Genomic DNA, 16,316 nt, shown 5'->3' with positions numbered 1-16,316 from the left:
TTTCAAAATCATCTCAGACTTCTCAGCATTGTGCCCAGCAAATACTGAGAAGCAAGATTGAACCATACTAGAAGGCCACCTAGTGGACTCCAGGTGGAATCGCTTTGTAATTGATCTGTCCTTTGGGTATGTCCAGACTTTTAAATAGGAATCTTTACCACCCTGTTTGAAGAATAGTCCATTTTAAGATCTTACTTTTTTGGGGGATGATTTCAACCGCATTAAGTAAAGAGTAACATTCCTCCTGCTACTGTTTTTGTGCTGTCGAGGACTTTGGATGCCTGACAAAGATTTGTGTTGCAGAAGGTAAGCTGGTGGGGTCCACAAGGAAGGAGGGAATGTCCACTCCCGTGTCTGTGTCTCTTTTCTCTTGCAGTCAGTTATCTGTCATAAAGACAGGCCGAGAGAGTGGGTGTTTTGTGGGCATTTCATTTAATGAGTCTAGGCTTGTGTTTTAGATCACCAAATCAGAGAAAATCCTGTATGATTGGAATGTGGAATGAGTGCTGGCTTTAATATAATGAATTTTCCTTTTTAAAGTTATTAGGAATAGAGGCCTGCATGCATAGCTCAGTGGTAGAGCATGTTCTTAGCCTGCACAAGGCCTTGTACTCAATCCCCAGCACCTCAAATAAGCAAAAGCTTATTAAAGATGAATATAGGAGCACAGAGCCTGGTGTTAAGGGGAATATGAACAGCATGTATGAATAGTAGCATAGTTTTCAGATTAAGGTTAATGCACGAGGTTTTGCCTCCCTATGTATGCATCCGGTATCAAATATTAATGCTTTAATGGGGTTTTAAAGTTTATTTTTTATGTCGATGTGTGTTTTGCCTGCACATGTTTCTGTATACTATGTGCACACCAGTGTCCTTGACGAGTTCCCTGGAAGAGCAGCCAGGGCTCTTGACCACCTCTCTAGCCTGCTTTAATGATGTTTAAGATGATATAAGTTGTTTCTCTAAGGGTTTTATATTGGCCCAGAGTTAAAATTTATAGCATAGATAACATGCATGTATTTGTGTGCATGCACACCTGTGTGCTTGTGTGCACACGTACTTGTCATAGTATGACTACGGAAGTCAACAGACAGCTTTTGAAAGCTGATTCTCTCTACCCTGTATGTGGTTCTCAGGGGTCAAATTCGGACTTGGTAGCAAATATCTTGAGCACACAGAGCCAGCTCTTCAGCCGCAGTTTGTATTATATGTTCAGCCAAATCGCAAAGTATTAAGACAATAAAGCGCCCTTAGTTATTACATGTATTTTCTCATGGGGATGACACAGCATTTGAAAATCTCCTATATTTTCCTCAAAAAATTTAAAATATTTTCCTTATTTTTATGTTTATGGGTTTTTTTTTTTTGCCTGCTTGTATGTCCAAACATCACCTGCAGGCAGTGTCCATGTAGGCTATAATAGGAGATTGACCTTTTGCAACTGGACTTACAGATGCTTGTTAGCTGGCATGTGGGTGCTAGGAATTGAACTTGGCTCCTTTTAACCGCTGAGCCATCATCTCTCTAGCCCCATTTTCTCAAACTTTTAAGTTCCCCTTCCCCAGAGGAAGGTTATCGGGTATAGATGGATAAGGCATCCGACATTTACAATGCTGTGTTTTAACAACAGACTGCTTTTGATTTATTGTTTTTCTTTCTTTATCTTTTTTCTTTTCAAGCAAGAAGAGATGAACTCCAGTCTAGAAAAGTGAAGCTGGACTATGAAGAAGTTGGTACCTGTCAGAAGGAAGTCTTAATAACATGGGACAAGAAGTTGTTGAATTGTCGAACTAAGATCAAATGCGACATGGAAGACATTCACACATCCCTTAAAGAAGGTATTCGCCATTTCCATAACCTGTCATGTATGGACAGCTGTGGGGATGCTTTTGTTGTGTGAAGTAGAAGCATGATATTGTCTTGTAACTTGTTTATAAAGAAAGGACAGTATAGTGCTTTGTGAATGCTTGGGTTTTCTTTTTCCACCTATACCCTGCTAATAGGATTGATGAGAAGTCAGTAATGATGTCCCCATAAAGGTTACTGACTTCATTATTACACCTTCATCGTTCCTGTAACTTTTCTGATGCTTGGTGTTCTTGTTTCCTGAAGACAAGATGCATGCTTTAAGAGAAATCTCTAATTGTTGCCATGGAATCACACAGACTCAGCAACGTGACTCAGCACTATTGTTTGATCAGGAATATTTATTCACATATAATAACGGCTATGGGCCAATCGTAGAAAATGTTTCAGAATGTGCTCCTGTTAGCACACGGGAGAGCATGAGCTCAGGGTGACGTATAGGAAGGAGAGCTGCAATTTTCACTGGGATGTGGCTCTTCTGCTGTGGCTTAATGGCTTTATTCCCAAACTCATGATCTGACTTTTGTATCTCTGGATTGCAGGGGTCCCCAAAAGTCGGCGAGGGGAAATTTGGCAGTTTCTAGCATTACAGTACCGCTTGAGACACAGATTGCCCAACAAACACCAGCCTCCAGACACCTCCTATAAGGAACTTCTGAAGCAGCTCACTGCGCAGCAGCATGCCATCCTTGTGGATCTGGGTATGTCTCTGACGTGGGTCATTGCCAACAAAAGATAAAGGCATCTTAGTGGTGGTTGGTTGGTTAACATTGATAAAGACTGTCTGGCATCTACTGAATTGCTGACCACTTTGTCTGAGGAAGTTGGTCTTATATTTTGATTAAAGAACCGTGAGTGGAATATTCACCCCCCCAAACTGACCCTCTGAAATGGGACTCATTATGAAGGCTATATTATAGAGTGCTCTCAGTTACTAAATTTTGAGCAACTGATGTGTGTTTCTGTGTGTGCATATGTGTGTGCATGTGCGTGTGCATTTGCGTGTATTCATCGTACTGGACATAAAGCCCAAGGCCTTGTGTATGCTAGTCAAGGGCTCCTCCACTGAGCTATCCCTCACCCAGGCAACACTGTCATAATCAGTGCTGATTTTGAAATAGCTTAAAAGGGTAAAGAAATATTTAACAGGGGTTTGAAGACCTTCAGACATTCCTGAATACCAACTTTTAGCAATCCCTGTAAGAAGTAATACCATAGTCATCCAAGTAGGGACTCAGCGATGGCTGGATAATAGCACATCAGAAAGCAAGCTGCCGTGTGGGTGGACAGGTGGGCTGATCATGCTCTTTACAAGGAGGACCCCAAAGAAGAGAAGGAATCTAGTAAGCCCTTAAGCTGTAGAAATAGTATCCCTATCAGATGGGAAACAGGTTAGTTGTGTTAATTCTGTGTGGATAGAATTGATCTTTTCCAACTTTCTGACGCTGGGATTCTGGATCCTTGTCTCTACCCCTGGCTTTGTGCAGGCCAGGCCAGCACTCTGCTAACTGGATACATCCCCAGCCCCCGGATAGTATGATTTTAAAAAATTTTTTCTTTAAAGCACATTATCATATATATTTTACTATTTTGAAGTATCTAAATATTTCATATTGGTGTTTAACTATTTAATCTATACTTTTAGAAACTGATAGAAATGAAGTGCTTAGATATGATATTTGAGTCCCTGGCAGTAAAGAAGGGATACCTTATATTTGGGAGTCAGTTTATATTAGGCATATAAAAAAACCCACTGGCTAAATACTAGTGTTTACCTCTGTTCCTTTCATTGACAACTTCTTTTTTTTCATGGCGGGGAGGACTCAACTCAATTAATAAACTTTGATTCCAATTGTATCAAAGTGGAAATGTTATAGAAAAACTGGACACTGGAGTGGTTGTCCTGGCTGTGGTTTTCAACAGACTGCTTTGCTCCTGAGTCTGTTCCTTTGTTAACTGAGAACTAGGCGTGGCCTTCCCTGTGGTCCCTCTCAGGCTATAGAACTGTGCTGGTAAATGGGTACTGAGAGGTAGGACAGGAGAGTTGCAGCCCCGCCCAGTCTAGATGTCCCCAGTCAACAGGGAAGCAGTGAGTGAGATTCCAGGGAAGGAGTGGCGGATAAGGGTGGAGGGAGGATCAAGTTCTAGCATGCACGGTATATTTATAAATTTTTCCTAGCAAAAGATTCAAGGAGAAATTAGATTGCTAATTTTAAAAACTGCTTATTTGCCTCTGCCAGAGGCCATCTGTGCTCTTCCCTCACTCTTGTGTGCTTCCTCTCGTGTCTCCTCCTTACTCTGCAGAAATAATCTTATCAGTTCCTGGAAAAAAACAGAAAAGGAAAACAGAAAGCACTTTTAAGCCCATGTGCTAAAATACACTTGAAAATCTTACAGTCTTGCAAATTCTAATTGACCCGAGTTATCATTTGACCAGGAAGTTCACAGAACATTTCATGTGCTGGCAGCTCAAGGAAAGTCCCAAACTAGTGCAAACAAACAACTTTGGCGCGGAGGGTGGGTGGGTCTGTGCAGTACCAAGCACCAGCTTTTGAGAAATACAGGGTTGGGTTTGTTTGCTTGTTGGTGCCTCCATGGTAATTTTCTATCCAGAGGTAAATTTTAGGGAGAAATTTACTTGAAATCACATAGAGCTTTTCCTGTCTTTATCCTCCTTCGACATGTGTGTGTATATGTACGTAACTATATATGCATACATTTTATTCATATGTTTTATATGTTTTTTAAACAGAGTTTACATGGTTTTTGGAAACAGATAGAATTATCTAAAAAATAAGAATTCATAAATTATAGAGTCTAAGTAAAGCAAAATAAAACAAAAAAATTCCCTCCAGTGTCATGTTACAAACACATGAAATAAAAAAGTAAATGTGGTTGTAGATGACCAAGATTTTGCCTTAAACAATGACACCTTATAGAATTTGATTTTAGGCGAGAATGGTCTTTACATGAATTTAGACTTTGTCTTGATTCAAACTCAAAATAAAGCTGAGTTCTCCTCTGTGGTACCTTTTAGATATATACCATCGAGGACAGATTTCTGTTGAACCGGTATTGCTTTTGTAGAAAGTCATGCTGCTTAGCATACATTTGCCTCTGTATCATGTGTGTGAACCATAGGACTTAGAGAGTGGTTAGTGGTTAGTGGGAAGGGTAGAGGGACACGGAAGAGAAGTGAGAGGAGGGAGTGCAGGGGAGGGGAGAGCCTCCTAGATGTACATTTCCAGCAATCTGGGGATAGCAGAGTGCTGGTTAATCCCAGAGGTCACCATGTTGGGCTTCCCCTCTGATTTCTAAGCGCGGTTCTTTTTCCCTCACAGGGAGGACATTTCCCACTCACCCGTACTTTTCAGTACAGCTTGGGGCGGGGCAGCTGTCCCTCTTTAACCTGCTGAAAGCCTACTCCTTGCTGGACAAAGAAGTGGGCTACTGTCAGGGAATCAGCTTTGTGGCCGGAGTCCTGCTTCTGCACATGAGCGAGGAGCAAGCCTTTGAAATGCTGAAGTTCCTTATGTACGACCTGGGCTTCCGCAAGCAGTATCGACCGGATATGATGTCACTTCAGGTGAGGCAGTTCGTCTTGATGAGTCAGGTGTGCAGGAGGCTTTCATCAGAAATCTCAGTTCCAGCCATTTCTGAATCACAGTTCAGAGAACTTGGACAAATATTTAGATATGTGTTCATCGTTGTTGTAGGGGAGGATTTGAGATTTTGGTAACACCCATGTACCTAGGAAAGCATACAGAAAGTGCTCACCAAGGTGAATAACTAGAGTAATCCAAATTCCCCTTGGAAGCTGTGCATAGACCGACATACTAGGTTGAATGGTGTTTTATTCCAAACACTTTACTTATACTTTACATCAGAGAGGAAATATTGATATCATTGTTAAAAATTAAATTAACTCTGGTTTTCAAAAAACAATTTCTTTGTTATTAGAGTTTCAGATCATAGAAACTGCATGCGAACAATGTTTTTGGTCCACAGGCAGAAAGATTTAGTTATAAATTTAAAATGCAATGTAGTTTTTTTCCATTAGAGAATTCCTAATAAAAATTTATCCCAGCATAAGCATAGGTAAGTTGGATTCATCTATTAATAATCACTATGATTCAGGAAACATCATAAAAGAGTCCCAAGTGGTAATCCCTAAACACATGTACATGTGAGCAACATTCAATGGACTCGGTGGGTTGTATATGTTTATATATGTTGTATATATGTATGTTACAATAATAATTATAGGAGAAGTCATGAATCCGTGTTGGAAGGAGAAGGGGGAGTGAGGGAGTGGTTGCAATGATGTTAACAGGGTCCTACGTCAGAAATTCTCAAGGAAAATCATAAAAACGATCTTTATAATTACTAGGAATATTCTTTCTAATTTTGGAAATGTAGATATTGTAACATCTTGCCTTTCAGCCTTCCTCCTACCTGTGACACTAGGGTTCTTATCATGATAGGAGCGCTGAACTCTGTGCTTCAGAAAGTGAAACGTGACACCTTGTCATTGTCTAGAACAGGATGCCAGTAAGGTTTGTTCCCCCAGGTTACAAAGATGCCACAGGCATCCAGTGAGCCTGGCTCTCCCTTGAGAGGCTGACTGATCTCTTGCTCCATCGCCGAGTGTGGACACTTAGGCTCTGCTTCAGTGTCCTGAACTGGGACCAAGGGCTGGTCTCTGCTGATGTCTGTGCTGGATGTACAAGCCTTCTGTCTGTTTCTGAAGTCTCGTGTGGCCTTTGACTCTCTTCTACTTCCTGCCCTTCTCATATTACTTCCTCCTGTTTTGTCTCTTCCATCTGGAGCTTGGCCATGTTAAATGTATTTTGAAATGGAAGGATGATTTTTTTTTTGTTTTTGTTTTGTTGTTGTTTTAGCAAACAGGACTTATCATAGGAACCTTGAATTTTCAAATCTGCCCAACTCTATTTCAGTAGAGGAAATATCCCTAGCCTCAAGTTTAGAACATAGGGCGAAGATTATAAGATCCTAGAAAGTAATGGAATGGCAAACCTTTGTTTCTTCATTATGGGCACAACTGAATTAAAACAGAATGTCTTTATCAGCATGCTTTCCTGGTATTTAGGTTTGTTTCTGAGCTTACCAAAATGCTCATTCTTCTGCTGATGAACACCCCACTCTGTCTGGATTCTAAGCCGGAGTCGGCCTGGGGGAAATGTATGATTTCCTTTTTGCCATGACTTAGTGAGATAGTAATCTCATTATAAAGCCTCTTTTTGGGTTTGCCTCCTGCCAAGCTGTTTATTTTATAACCATGACTTCCTGTGGCCCCGATTCCTTCCTTTTACAGTTTGTGGAAACTTAGTTTCCAAAATTTCCCTGGTAGATAAGGTTCAGGCAGAGTTTGCAGTGTTTATGTACAGCACTTTGTGATTTTGTTTTTTTCCAGGAGCTGTCTCGATTTTTACTTTATGCTCCTGGAACTGTTCTTGAATTTACAACATGATTGGTGTTAGCAAGCATTTTTATTAGTTTATGTCTTTTTACAAGATAAAAAGTTGACATTCAAGAGGAGATATTGAAAATTTGTTAGGAGAGCCAATACAATTCCTTTCTATTGGAAGAATGTTGTTCTTTTCAGGTAGATACGCCCTACCAAACACATAGCAGAAACCCTTGTGTTGTGTTGTGAAGAGTTTGTCCTGGCCGCCCTGCGCTAGTTTACACCTGAAATAATCACACAGAAATTGTATTCATTTAAACATTGCCTGGGCATTAGCTCTAGCCTCTTATTGGCTAACTCTCACATCTTGATTAACCCATTTTTATTAAATCTGTGTATCACCGCTTGACTGTGGCTTTCCAACAAGATTCTAACTACTACGTCCATCTCAGGCCAGAGATTTATGACGTCTGCCACTCTTCCCTTCTTCCCAAAATTTTGTTTCCCCCGCCCACCTAAAGGCTACCCTATCAAAAGACCAAGACAGTTTCCTTATTCAACCAATAAAAACAACACAAATACAAAAGGAACTCCTAACCTCCTACACCACCCTTGCTTAGGAGACTCAGTTGAATTTACTCTCATGAATTATGCTGTAAATGTAGTGAACTTGGATGTGAACATCGTCTTTAAAGTTAACAATAAAAATAAAGATGTGCTACTTTACTAAATGTGTGTGAGTTACTGAAAGTTGGTATGTTGGACACACATGCAGATTTCTGCAGGTTTTGTTTTTCTTCTCTATATGCACTGCAGATCCAGATGTACCAGCTGTCCAGACTCCTCCATGACTACCACCGAGAACTCTACAATCATCTCGAGGAGAACGAGATCAACCCCAGTCTTTATGCTGCGCCCTGGTTCCTCACACTCTTCGCCTCTCAGTTTCCCTTAGGATTTGTAGCCAGAGTTTTTGGTAAGAAATGTCTTTTTTCAGTAGGGACAGTATTTTCTGTCTCCCAGAGATCATTGTCAATGAAGTCCCCATAGGGCCAGGAGAGTCCAAAGTATTATTCAAATGCACTGAAAAAGAGTTGGGTTCCTGTGAGCTTTGAGCATATTTGTGTGGAAAACCTAGAAAACACAGTTTTCAAATCTGGATGAGGGACAAACTGTACCATTTTCTGGATTTTTATTCTTCTGGGTCTTTTCATTTTTCATCACCTCCTTTAAACTGGATTCAAGATACAGAGAAGGGAACACAACCGCTGTGTTATATTATGGGTGCTATTTCTAGTGGCATGTTCGAGTCTTTCTGTTGTTAACATGTAACATTTGTTCCTGTCTCATGGCTTTCATGGCAACTTTTACTGGCACTGAAGGAGCCGAGACAATCCCTGAGACTATGGCTAAGAGGAAAAATCTCTGAATATAGACAGGCACATTGTTGAGTAGCTGCCTTGCTCCAACCACAGTGTTGGCATTGGGAGAAAGGAGAGTCTAGCAAGGTTTGTGTGCTCTCTGGGGGCCTTTACATCTATTCACAGGTCTTAAATGGGCTCATCAAAGTACCATTTAGTAACCAAAGCATGAGGCTGAGTGTAACTGTGCACACCTGTAGTCTCAACACTTGGAGACGCTGAGGCAGAAGGGCTGTGAGTTGGAGCCTGTGTTAGCAACATAACAAATCCCCATAGGTCTTAGTTATGGCTTCCGTTGCTGCGATAAAACACCATGAGCAAAGGCAACATGGGAAGGAAAAGGTCTATTTCAGCTTATACTCACTGAGGGAAATCGAGGCAGGAAACCTGAGGCATGAGTAGATTCAGAGTCCATGAAGAAGTGCTGATTACTGGTTTGCTCCTCATGGCTTGCTTAGCCTGCTTTCTTCTAACACCCAGGACCACCAGCCCAGGGGTGGCACCATCCGCTGTGACCTGGGGCCTCTCACGTAAAGCATCAGCCAGGGGAAAATGCACTACAGATTTGTGTACAGGCAAACTTATAGAGGCATTTTCTCAGTTCTGGTTCCCTCTTCCCCAGTAGCTCGAGCTTGTGTCAAGTTGAAATTCAACAGGCCAGCACGGCTTCTATAAACAGGAAAGGAAAGGAGGACATCAGCAATTACTGTTCACTAGAAAATTATTCAGTGATGTCGGCTGGGACATCAGAAACCGAGAGTGGGGTTCCCACATTTGCTGGGTTCTACACATCTGTCTAGAGGCAGGGACAAAAAACTCAGTATTTATGTACCACTGTGCTAAATTGGAGCTTTGTGGTGTTTGGCCAAATGTTAAGTGGTATTTAACTTTAGGTCATTAACATATTTTTTTTTAAAGAATTAGTATAAAACTCAGGAAAAAAATCAGATTATAACAAATAGAAAAATGTTAGGAGAAGCTTGAGTGTTGAGCATGTATGTGTTTTATGTATACATACTCTGCATTTGTAATGCGAGCTCTAATGCCATCTTCTGACAAAACTGCAGCATCCCATCATACTTCATGAGCCTGGGTGTTTCTCGCTTGCAGCTTACACACCACTTTTTTCCAGTGACATTTTCTCTGGCGCTTTGGATTCTTATAATGGGTCTCTTAAAAACCCTTTTAGATGTGTTTGTGTCCACTGGAAAGGCTGTTCTGTCAGTTGCTTTGGACTCTTAATGTCAGAGTTCATGATCTTATGTCCCTTCCATAGCAGTCTGTTCCCTGTTAGAGACTGAGACTGAAGATGACAGCTGGCTGGCCTGCACAGGTCTTGTGTATGCTCAAGTTTTCTCTTTAATTTCCTCCTTGAATATTGATTTAACTACATATTAGCTGGCTCATTTGCATTTGGATTATGAATAGTTGAACAGTACTAGTTGAGTATATTGATTGGTTGTTACATCCTATTGTGATGAAAAGCCTATTAGTTGAATAAATTTGAAATTTGTCTAGGATCCATTAAACTACCATAAAACTGTAAACAATATATAGACAGATACATAATGTTTCTTTTGCTCCTTTAGCCATATCCAAGATCTTTAATAAGATGAATCGACAACATTCTATTTGTTTCAGTCATATTAACTTGTTTTTAAAAGTAAAAACTGAGTTTTGACCAGTTTTCTTCTACATTTTTTCTGGTTCTGGTGCCGTACTAAAACAAAAATATGTTCTCTTTGCAACAATAGATGTACAACTTTGATTGTGAAAATTTTCTTTCTTTTTCTAGATATTATTTTTCTTCAGGGAACTGAAGTTATATTTAAAGTTGCCCTCAGTTTACTGAGCAGCCAGGAGGCACTTATAATGGAGTGTGAAAACTTTGAAAATATTGTTGAATTTCTCAAAAACACATTACCCGATATGAATACCACTGAAATGGAAAAAATTATTACCCAGGTATGATGTAAATGATTCAATATGTACTAAATTCTTTCCTATAAAAATGCAGTTTGCCTAATATCTATTTTCTTTAAGGTCTCCTTTTGTTTGATTGGGCACATTTTGTTTAGAAATAAATTGATTATACAATTTCAACATTGTAACATTATTTATCTGCCCATGCACAGAAAATTTGCTATTGTGATACATAGTGGGTTTTCCAGGAATCTTTTCAATTTAAACAAATGCTGAGATCTTGGTCAGAACTTGAAGAGTCAAGATGACCAGAAAGTAAATCAAAGCTCACTAACTTTGCAGTATCACCAATTCTTTCAGAATTTGTAAGAAGGGTCAGGCCTGTGACTCTAGCTTCTTGGAAGGAGGACAGCGGAGAATCCCAAGTTTAAGCTTACTCTGGTGATTTACCTCAGTGATTGAGCATTAGTTTGTCCAAGATGCGCAAAGCCCAGGATATGATCCCTAACAGCGTAAAACATAACTCATATGCAGATTATGTGAATAGTAATCCGTAGTTTCTAATTATTAAAACCTTTAAGTTAACTAATATGGCTTTTGTTTACATTTTATTATTTGTCAATTCTTTGGAAATATATTTTCTGATTTGTTTTGAATCATGGCCATACTGTGGAGCTTAGGTTGGCTTTGACTTGATTTTCTCCTACTTCTGTCTCCCAAGTGCTGGGATTGTGGGTATGGACTGCCATGCTCTTCTGGTTGAAATAACCTGTATGATTATCAAGCAGTTAAATATCATTATTTTGGAAATTTGAAATCATATATGAAAATCATATATTTGAAAGAAAAAAAAATCCCAAAATAATGAAATTAATGTGACTTGCCTGACTTATGGGTTGCTTTCCCAATTAGAGTTGATTGACCAAGATTGCTGATCTGGAGAGAAGCTCACAAAAGCTACCAATAAATAAAGACATTTATTAAGACCTTTCTGCTCCATTAACACATACATTCAAATAGCCCTCTGTAGCTTTGCTTACTACTAAGCAGTGATTGTCTCTGACACAAATAATCATTGTTCAACAACAATTGTTAACCTGGTACTCTAAATTTCAGGAGACAGTTATTAAATTATAGTCATCTACCCTTGGACATTAGTTTATTCTTGTGACTTGGTCTTACTTTTAGGATGTTTCAAATGCATAGAAATACTCTGTGTGCTAAAAGTTAGATCTGTATCTCAACTGTTCTTGTATGGATAGCCAGGCCTATTTCTCCTTTTGGTGTATTTTAATGTTCCGAATAGTGCTGGGAAATAAATATGATATAAAGTCTACCATTATACATGACTTGTATGTTGATGTCAATACTGAAGACCAGACTAACTAACTCATGGTGCTTCAACAGGTTTTTGAGATGGATATTTCTAAACAGTTACATGCCTATGAGGTAGAATATCATGTGCTACAGGATGAGTTTCTGGAATCTTCTTATGCTTGTGAGGATACTGAATCTTTGGAGAAGTTGGAGAGAGCCAACAACCAATTGAAAAGACAGAACATGGACCTTCTAGAAAAACTCCAGGTACAGAAATAAAGATTGAAACAACTGTGAGCATGCAGCCCTGTTTGCATGGAGCTGCTCAGAATGATTGGGATATGTATGTGGGTTGAACCCCTGATGACCAGTGGCCTAGGTATCTCCTTAGCTTCGTGTGTATGGAGGTCTACAAATGTAATGAGCAGCTTATGTATCACTTGGGGTACACACACACACACACACACACACTAGCAGAATGGCAATTCAAAGCAGAATTTGGGTTCACCTTATTGAATATTATGTAAGTTAGATAAGTTCGAGGGAGGAAGAAGAAAACCTGAGGAATCAGGTATGTAGTTATGTGCACTTGGGCTGAGCTCTGAAGGATGAGCAGTGAGTGAGGAGGCCTTTGCGTTGCCCAGGGGAGGAGGTTGCTTCATTCAGAAGACTGGCAGAGGAAAGTGAACATAGTGTTATGTCAGGCCTCATGCTGGTGAGAGGAGCAGGTAGAGGATGGAGTACAGCAGATTTTCTTTGCTGTCTAAGGACAGTTTTAAGTGTCCCTCTTCAGAAGGAAGCCATTCCAAAGTACTTGAGTCTTGCATTTGAAAGAGCAATATAAACCAATGACGCTTTAGGGTGAAGTAAGTGAAACAGTTGTGAAAATCCAGCTCGGGATTTTTGTCTGTTATTTGTCTAGAGTAAAACAGAAAGGAAAAGAGGTGGAGCTGCTTCTCGGTAAATTAAAAGTGAACCCAGAACACAGACTTGCCACAACCTTTCTCTAGACAGTTCCAGAAGTCATTATCAAGTTTCTCAGTCAGTTGAAAGGAACAAAGTTCCAAGTCTGTCTGTGGAAGCCGGACCTCCTGACAGGTCCTTAGGCTGTGGAACACGCTGCTCTTAGAAGGGATTATGGGAGTTTTCATAACACCCAACTTTGTTCTTCTGGAAACAAAGGATTGTTACCAAAGAGAAGGACTGCCCAGAACCACTAACCACTTAGATTACCTCCTGAACTTCTCTTCACCAGTGTGCTCAAACTATGGTGCCTGATGTAGCAGGGGTAGGGGAGGTGCTTGCCAGCGTGAGCTCCATGTTGCCTAGACTGGTATCTCCTAAAACTATGAGATAAACAGAGTTACATAGCAACAACTGGTCAGGAATATCCTTGTTCTGCCTTCAGTCAAGAGGGACAGGGGACACCAGTGGGTGTGAGTGATGACCTAGCACCATGGGGTGAGGATATGATATTGCACGGCTGCTGTCATTAGTGAGATGAAAGAAATCATGTGAGCATAATGTGTGTACATATATATGCCTGGACATGTATGTCTGTTAAACATATATATGTATACATACATATCTACACACACACATTTAATATGTTGCTAAAGTTTGAATCTAGAATCTTTTGAATGTACTCAGAAATTACTCTATCACTGAGTTATATCTTCCGTTTCCAATACTTAGATTTTTGAGCACTCTAAAGAAAAAAACTCCATTTCAGAGAATATTTTTCTATACTAAAATATACTTAAAATACACTTTTCTCAGTGTGTTCAAATGATATTCTGTTAATTAATGTGATGTAATTTTCTCACAACAAATGTAAGGCATGGCTGTTACTATAATAAAGAGCCAGACCCCTCAAGTTTTTAATATGGAAGTTTTTTTTTCCTTTACAAACAGGTAGCCCACGCTAAAATCCAGGCCTTGGAATCCAACCTAGAAACTCTTTTGACCAGAGAGACCAAAATGAAGGCTTTAATCCGGACCTTGGAACAAGATAAGATGGCTTATCAAAAGACAGTGGAACAAATCCGGAAGCTGCTGTCAGCCGATGCGCTGGCCAACTGTGAATTGCTGCTGAGAGACCTAACTTACCCCAGTAATGACAAAGCCAAGACAGGAAATAAGCCATAGTTCCAGAGTGGCCTCGGCATAGAGCTTCCTTACAATACCTGGAAGGAGGCACCTGTGCACTGCTGGTCTAAGGTCGACCAGAAGTCTGGTGGGACACGTGCTACTGGTGCTGAGATCGTCAGTAGGTGATGTAGCTCTCCTCAGAGCACTCCACTCCAAAGCCATCACAGACATCCAGACTGTATCTTCCTCTGGTTGTTGTCAACTCTGTACATAAATATATATATATAACTGGATACAAAGATTCATGCTTTCCAATCAAACGGTAGATAATTCAGAGCAATTTTTTTTTCAGTCAAATTAATTCCACACCAAAAGGAAGTTCTAATGAGATTTCCCTTTGGACACAGGTGGAATCTTTGTTTTTCTAGTGAAACAAATCTAGAACATCTTTGTATATTGAAATATACTTGAAAAAAAATGAATGTATCTTCCCCCCCAAAGACGAGCATGTTTCACCTAGTGTTGTGGGCAGACACATTTCTGTAGCTTTATGTGTCTGTCTATGGAAAGGACATGACTAGCTGCTAGTCTTGTCCCCGTGAGTCTCTTACGACGGTAGGGCCCTTCTGGCCTGCCCCCTGTGTGACAACCAGCATGTCGAATCTTCACTTATCTTGAGTCTGGTTAGGCTTTGCTTGACACACACAGGAACAAAGCAGGACCTTGTGGCTGAGTCCACCCACCTCAAGGTGAAGAGGAATGTTGCTAATTTTCTAGCAGACTAGACCAGCATTGATATTCAAACTGAAAATATGAGGCCTCAAAAACACAATTAAGCTCCTAAATTGTCTATAGTAGCTCATTGCCATTTTATTTAGTTGACTTCAACAGGGGTAAATAGTTGCTTGGGGCTGTATTTACCAAGTGACAGGATTGGTTATTTTCTCACAAAATGATGGGAGCTTTCCATGGAGTTCTTGTGACCTTCAGTTGAGAATAGGGAAATGAAATTATGATTGATTTTCCAAAGATGATATACCATGCTGAATTGCTTTTTTTTTATGTTTTACTCAATAACAGAACAATGTATTAATCCTTTTCCCCTCTCATGTGAAAATTTAGAACTGTGAATGTTTAGGGAGGAACTGTGTAAAGCACACTGGAAGGGAAGAGAAATGTCTCCAGCCCAGTTAAAACCCGCACAATCCTGTATTTGGACTCCTGGCTTCTGCCACATACAGATAGCTTACTAGAGAATGTTTATGCATACGGGGCACGTTCCTTCTCCCATTCGGTTCCTGCAGCAGAGATGACTTTACAATAGTGCCTCAGAACACGAAGGCAGCGTTTTTGCCTTTCCAAACAGTGTTTATAGCCACTGCTTTTTGCAGCCCTTGTTCTTTTGCAGATAGGTTATTTGGGCATAATTTTCCCCAGAGAGAGTTTATTGTATGCCAGATGAAATTATATTCTAGAGCTCAAAAGTCAAGATGTAAAAGATTTCAGAAGACATTGGTCAGTAGATAGATACCAAGTAAACACCCTTCTAGGCTGCTCCCCTCTTAAATGTCCTAAGTCTTGGGATCAGGATGTTCTTGGATCCAGGAGGTTTCCTCCCCAAACAACCAAGTCTTATTACTTAGGAGAGTTGATATAGCTTCTAGATTCTATGGAGTGGTCATTCTAGAGTCTCCATTCTATTGAAAGCCATTAGCTGATCAGTTGCTTGAATCTTCTGAAAATACTTTCATGTATATCATTGTCTATTCTCCTACAAGGATGAAGGGTAGCACAGTCTTACTTTCTGATGATAGAAATTGCCTTACGGGTGTGATGTAAAGGTGGTGGTGGAGAATGAAATATTTTCTTTATGTTTCTCAGTTAAAAGTAAACTATGTTTTGGATGTTAAAAGTTAGCAATTAAGGCAATGTGGATATAGTGTTTTCTTGTGAAAATGACTTTCTCATTTATGGTTTAAAAAATGTTACACCGGTTCTGATTTATCAGTTTACATCTCCATTAAGTTCATGTAATGTCTAGTTCATTTTCAATAAATATGTTGCTGCCATTTCCAGAACCTTACTGTTATTATTATTATTATTGTTATTATTATTATTATTATTGCCTGGGGGTGACTCAAGCTCTTCCTTAGAGACTTGAAGTCAAAACTTGCCTGGGTTGGATTGATGCTACCTAAACGTGAAAATGCTGAACATTCTCATGAAAGGAATCTAGGACAACAAATATAATTTAAGACAAGAATGAATAT

General features: G+C 39.9%; 1 protein-coding gene across 3 annotated transcripts in view; it reads left to right on the top strand.

Moving 5' to 3' along the window:
• Positions 1–16,115, top strand: part of Tbc1d4 (TBC1 domain family member 4) — a 168,954-nt gene extending 152,839 nt beyond the window's left edge. For 2 of the 3 annotated variants that reach the window (XM_026788365.1, XM_026788367.1), the window contains 7 exons: positions 1,680–1,838; positions 2,409–2,567; positions 5,208–5,452; positions 8,111–8,270; positions 10,511–10,680; positions 12,046–12,222; positions 13,870–16,115. In XM_026788365.1, the coding sequence (XP_026644166.1) occupies positions 1,680–1,838; positions 2,409–2,567; positions 5,208–5,452; positions 8,111–8,270; positions 10,511–10,680; positions 12,046–12,222; positions 13,870–14,103 (1,304 nt within the window). In that variant the 3' untranslated portion in view covers positions 14,104–16,115. Of the gene's footprint in view, positions 1–1,676; positions 1,839–2,408; positions 2,568–5,207; positions 5,453–8,110; positions 8,271–10,510; positions 10,681–12,045; positions 12,223–13,869 lie in introns of all 3 variants that reach the window. The other variant, XM_026788366.1, reaches the window with a different exon arrangement.
• The last annotated feature ends 201 nt before the right edge of the window (positions 16,116–16,316 follow it).

This window comes from Microtus ochrogaster, unplaced genomic scaffold (assembly GCF_000317375.1).
Source record: "Microtus ochrogaster isolate Prairie Vole_2 unplaced genomic scaffold, MicOch1.0 UNK2, whole genome shotgun sequence".
Taxonomy (NCBI): domain Eukaryota; kingdom Metazoa; phylum Chordata; class Mammalia; order Rodentia; family Cricetidae; genus Microtus; species Microtus ochrogaster.
This window is presented reverse-complemented; position numbering and strand designations above follow the sequence as displayed.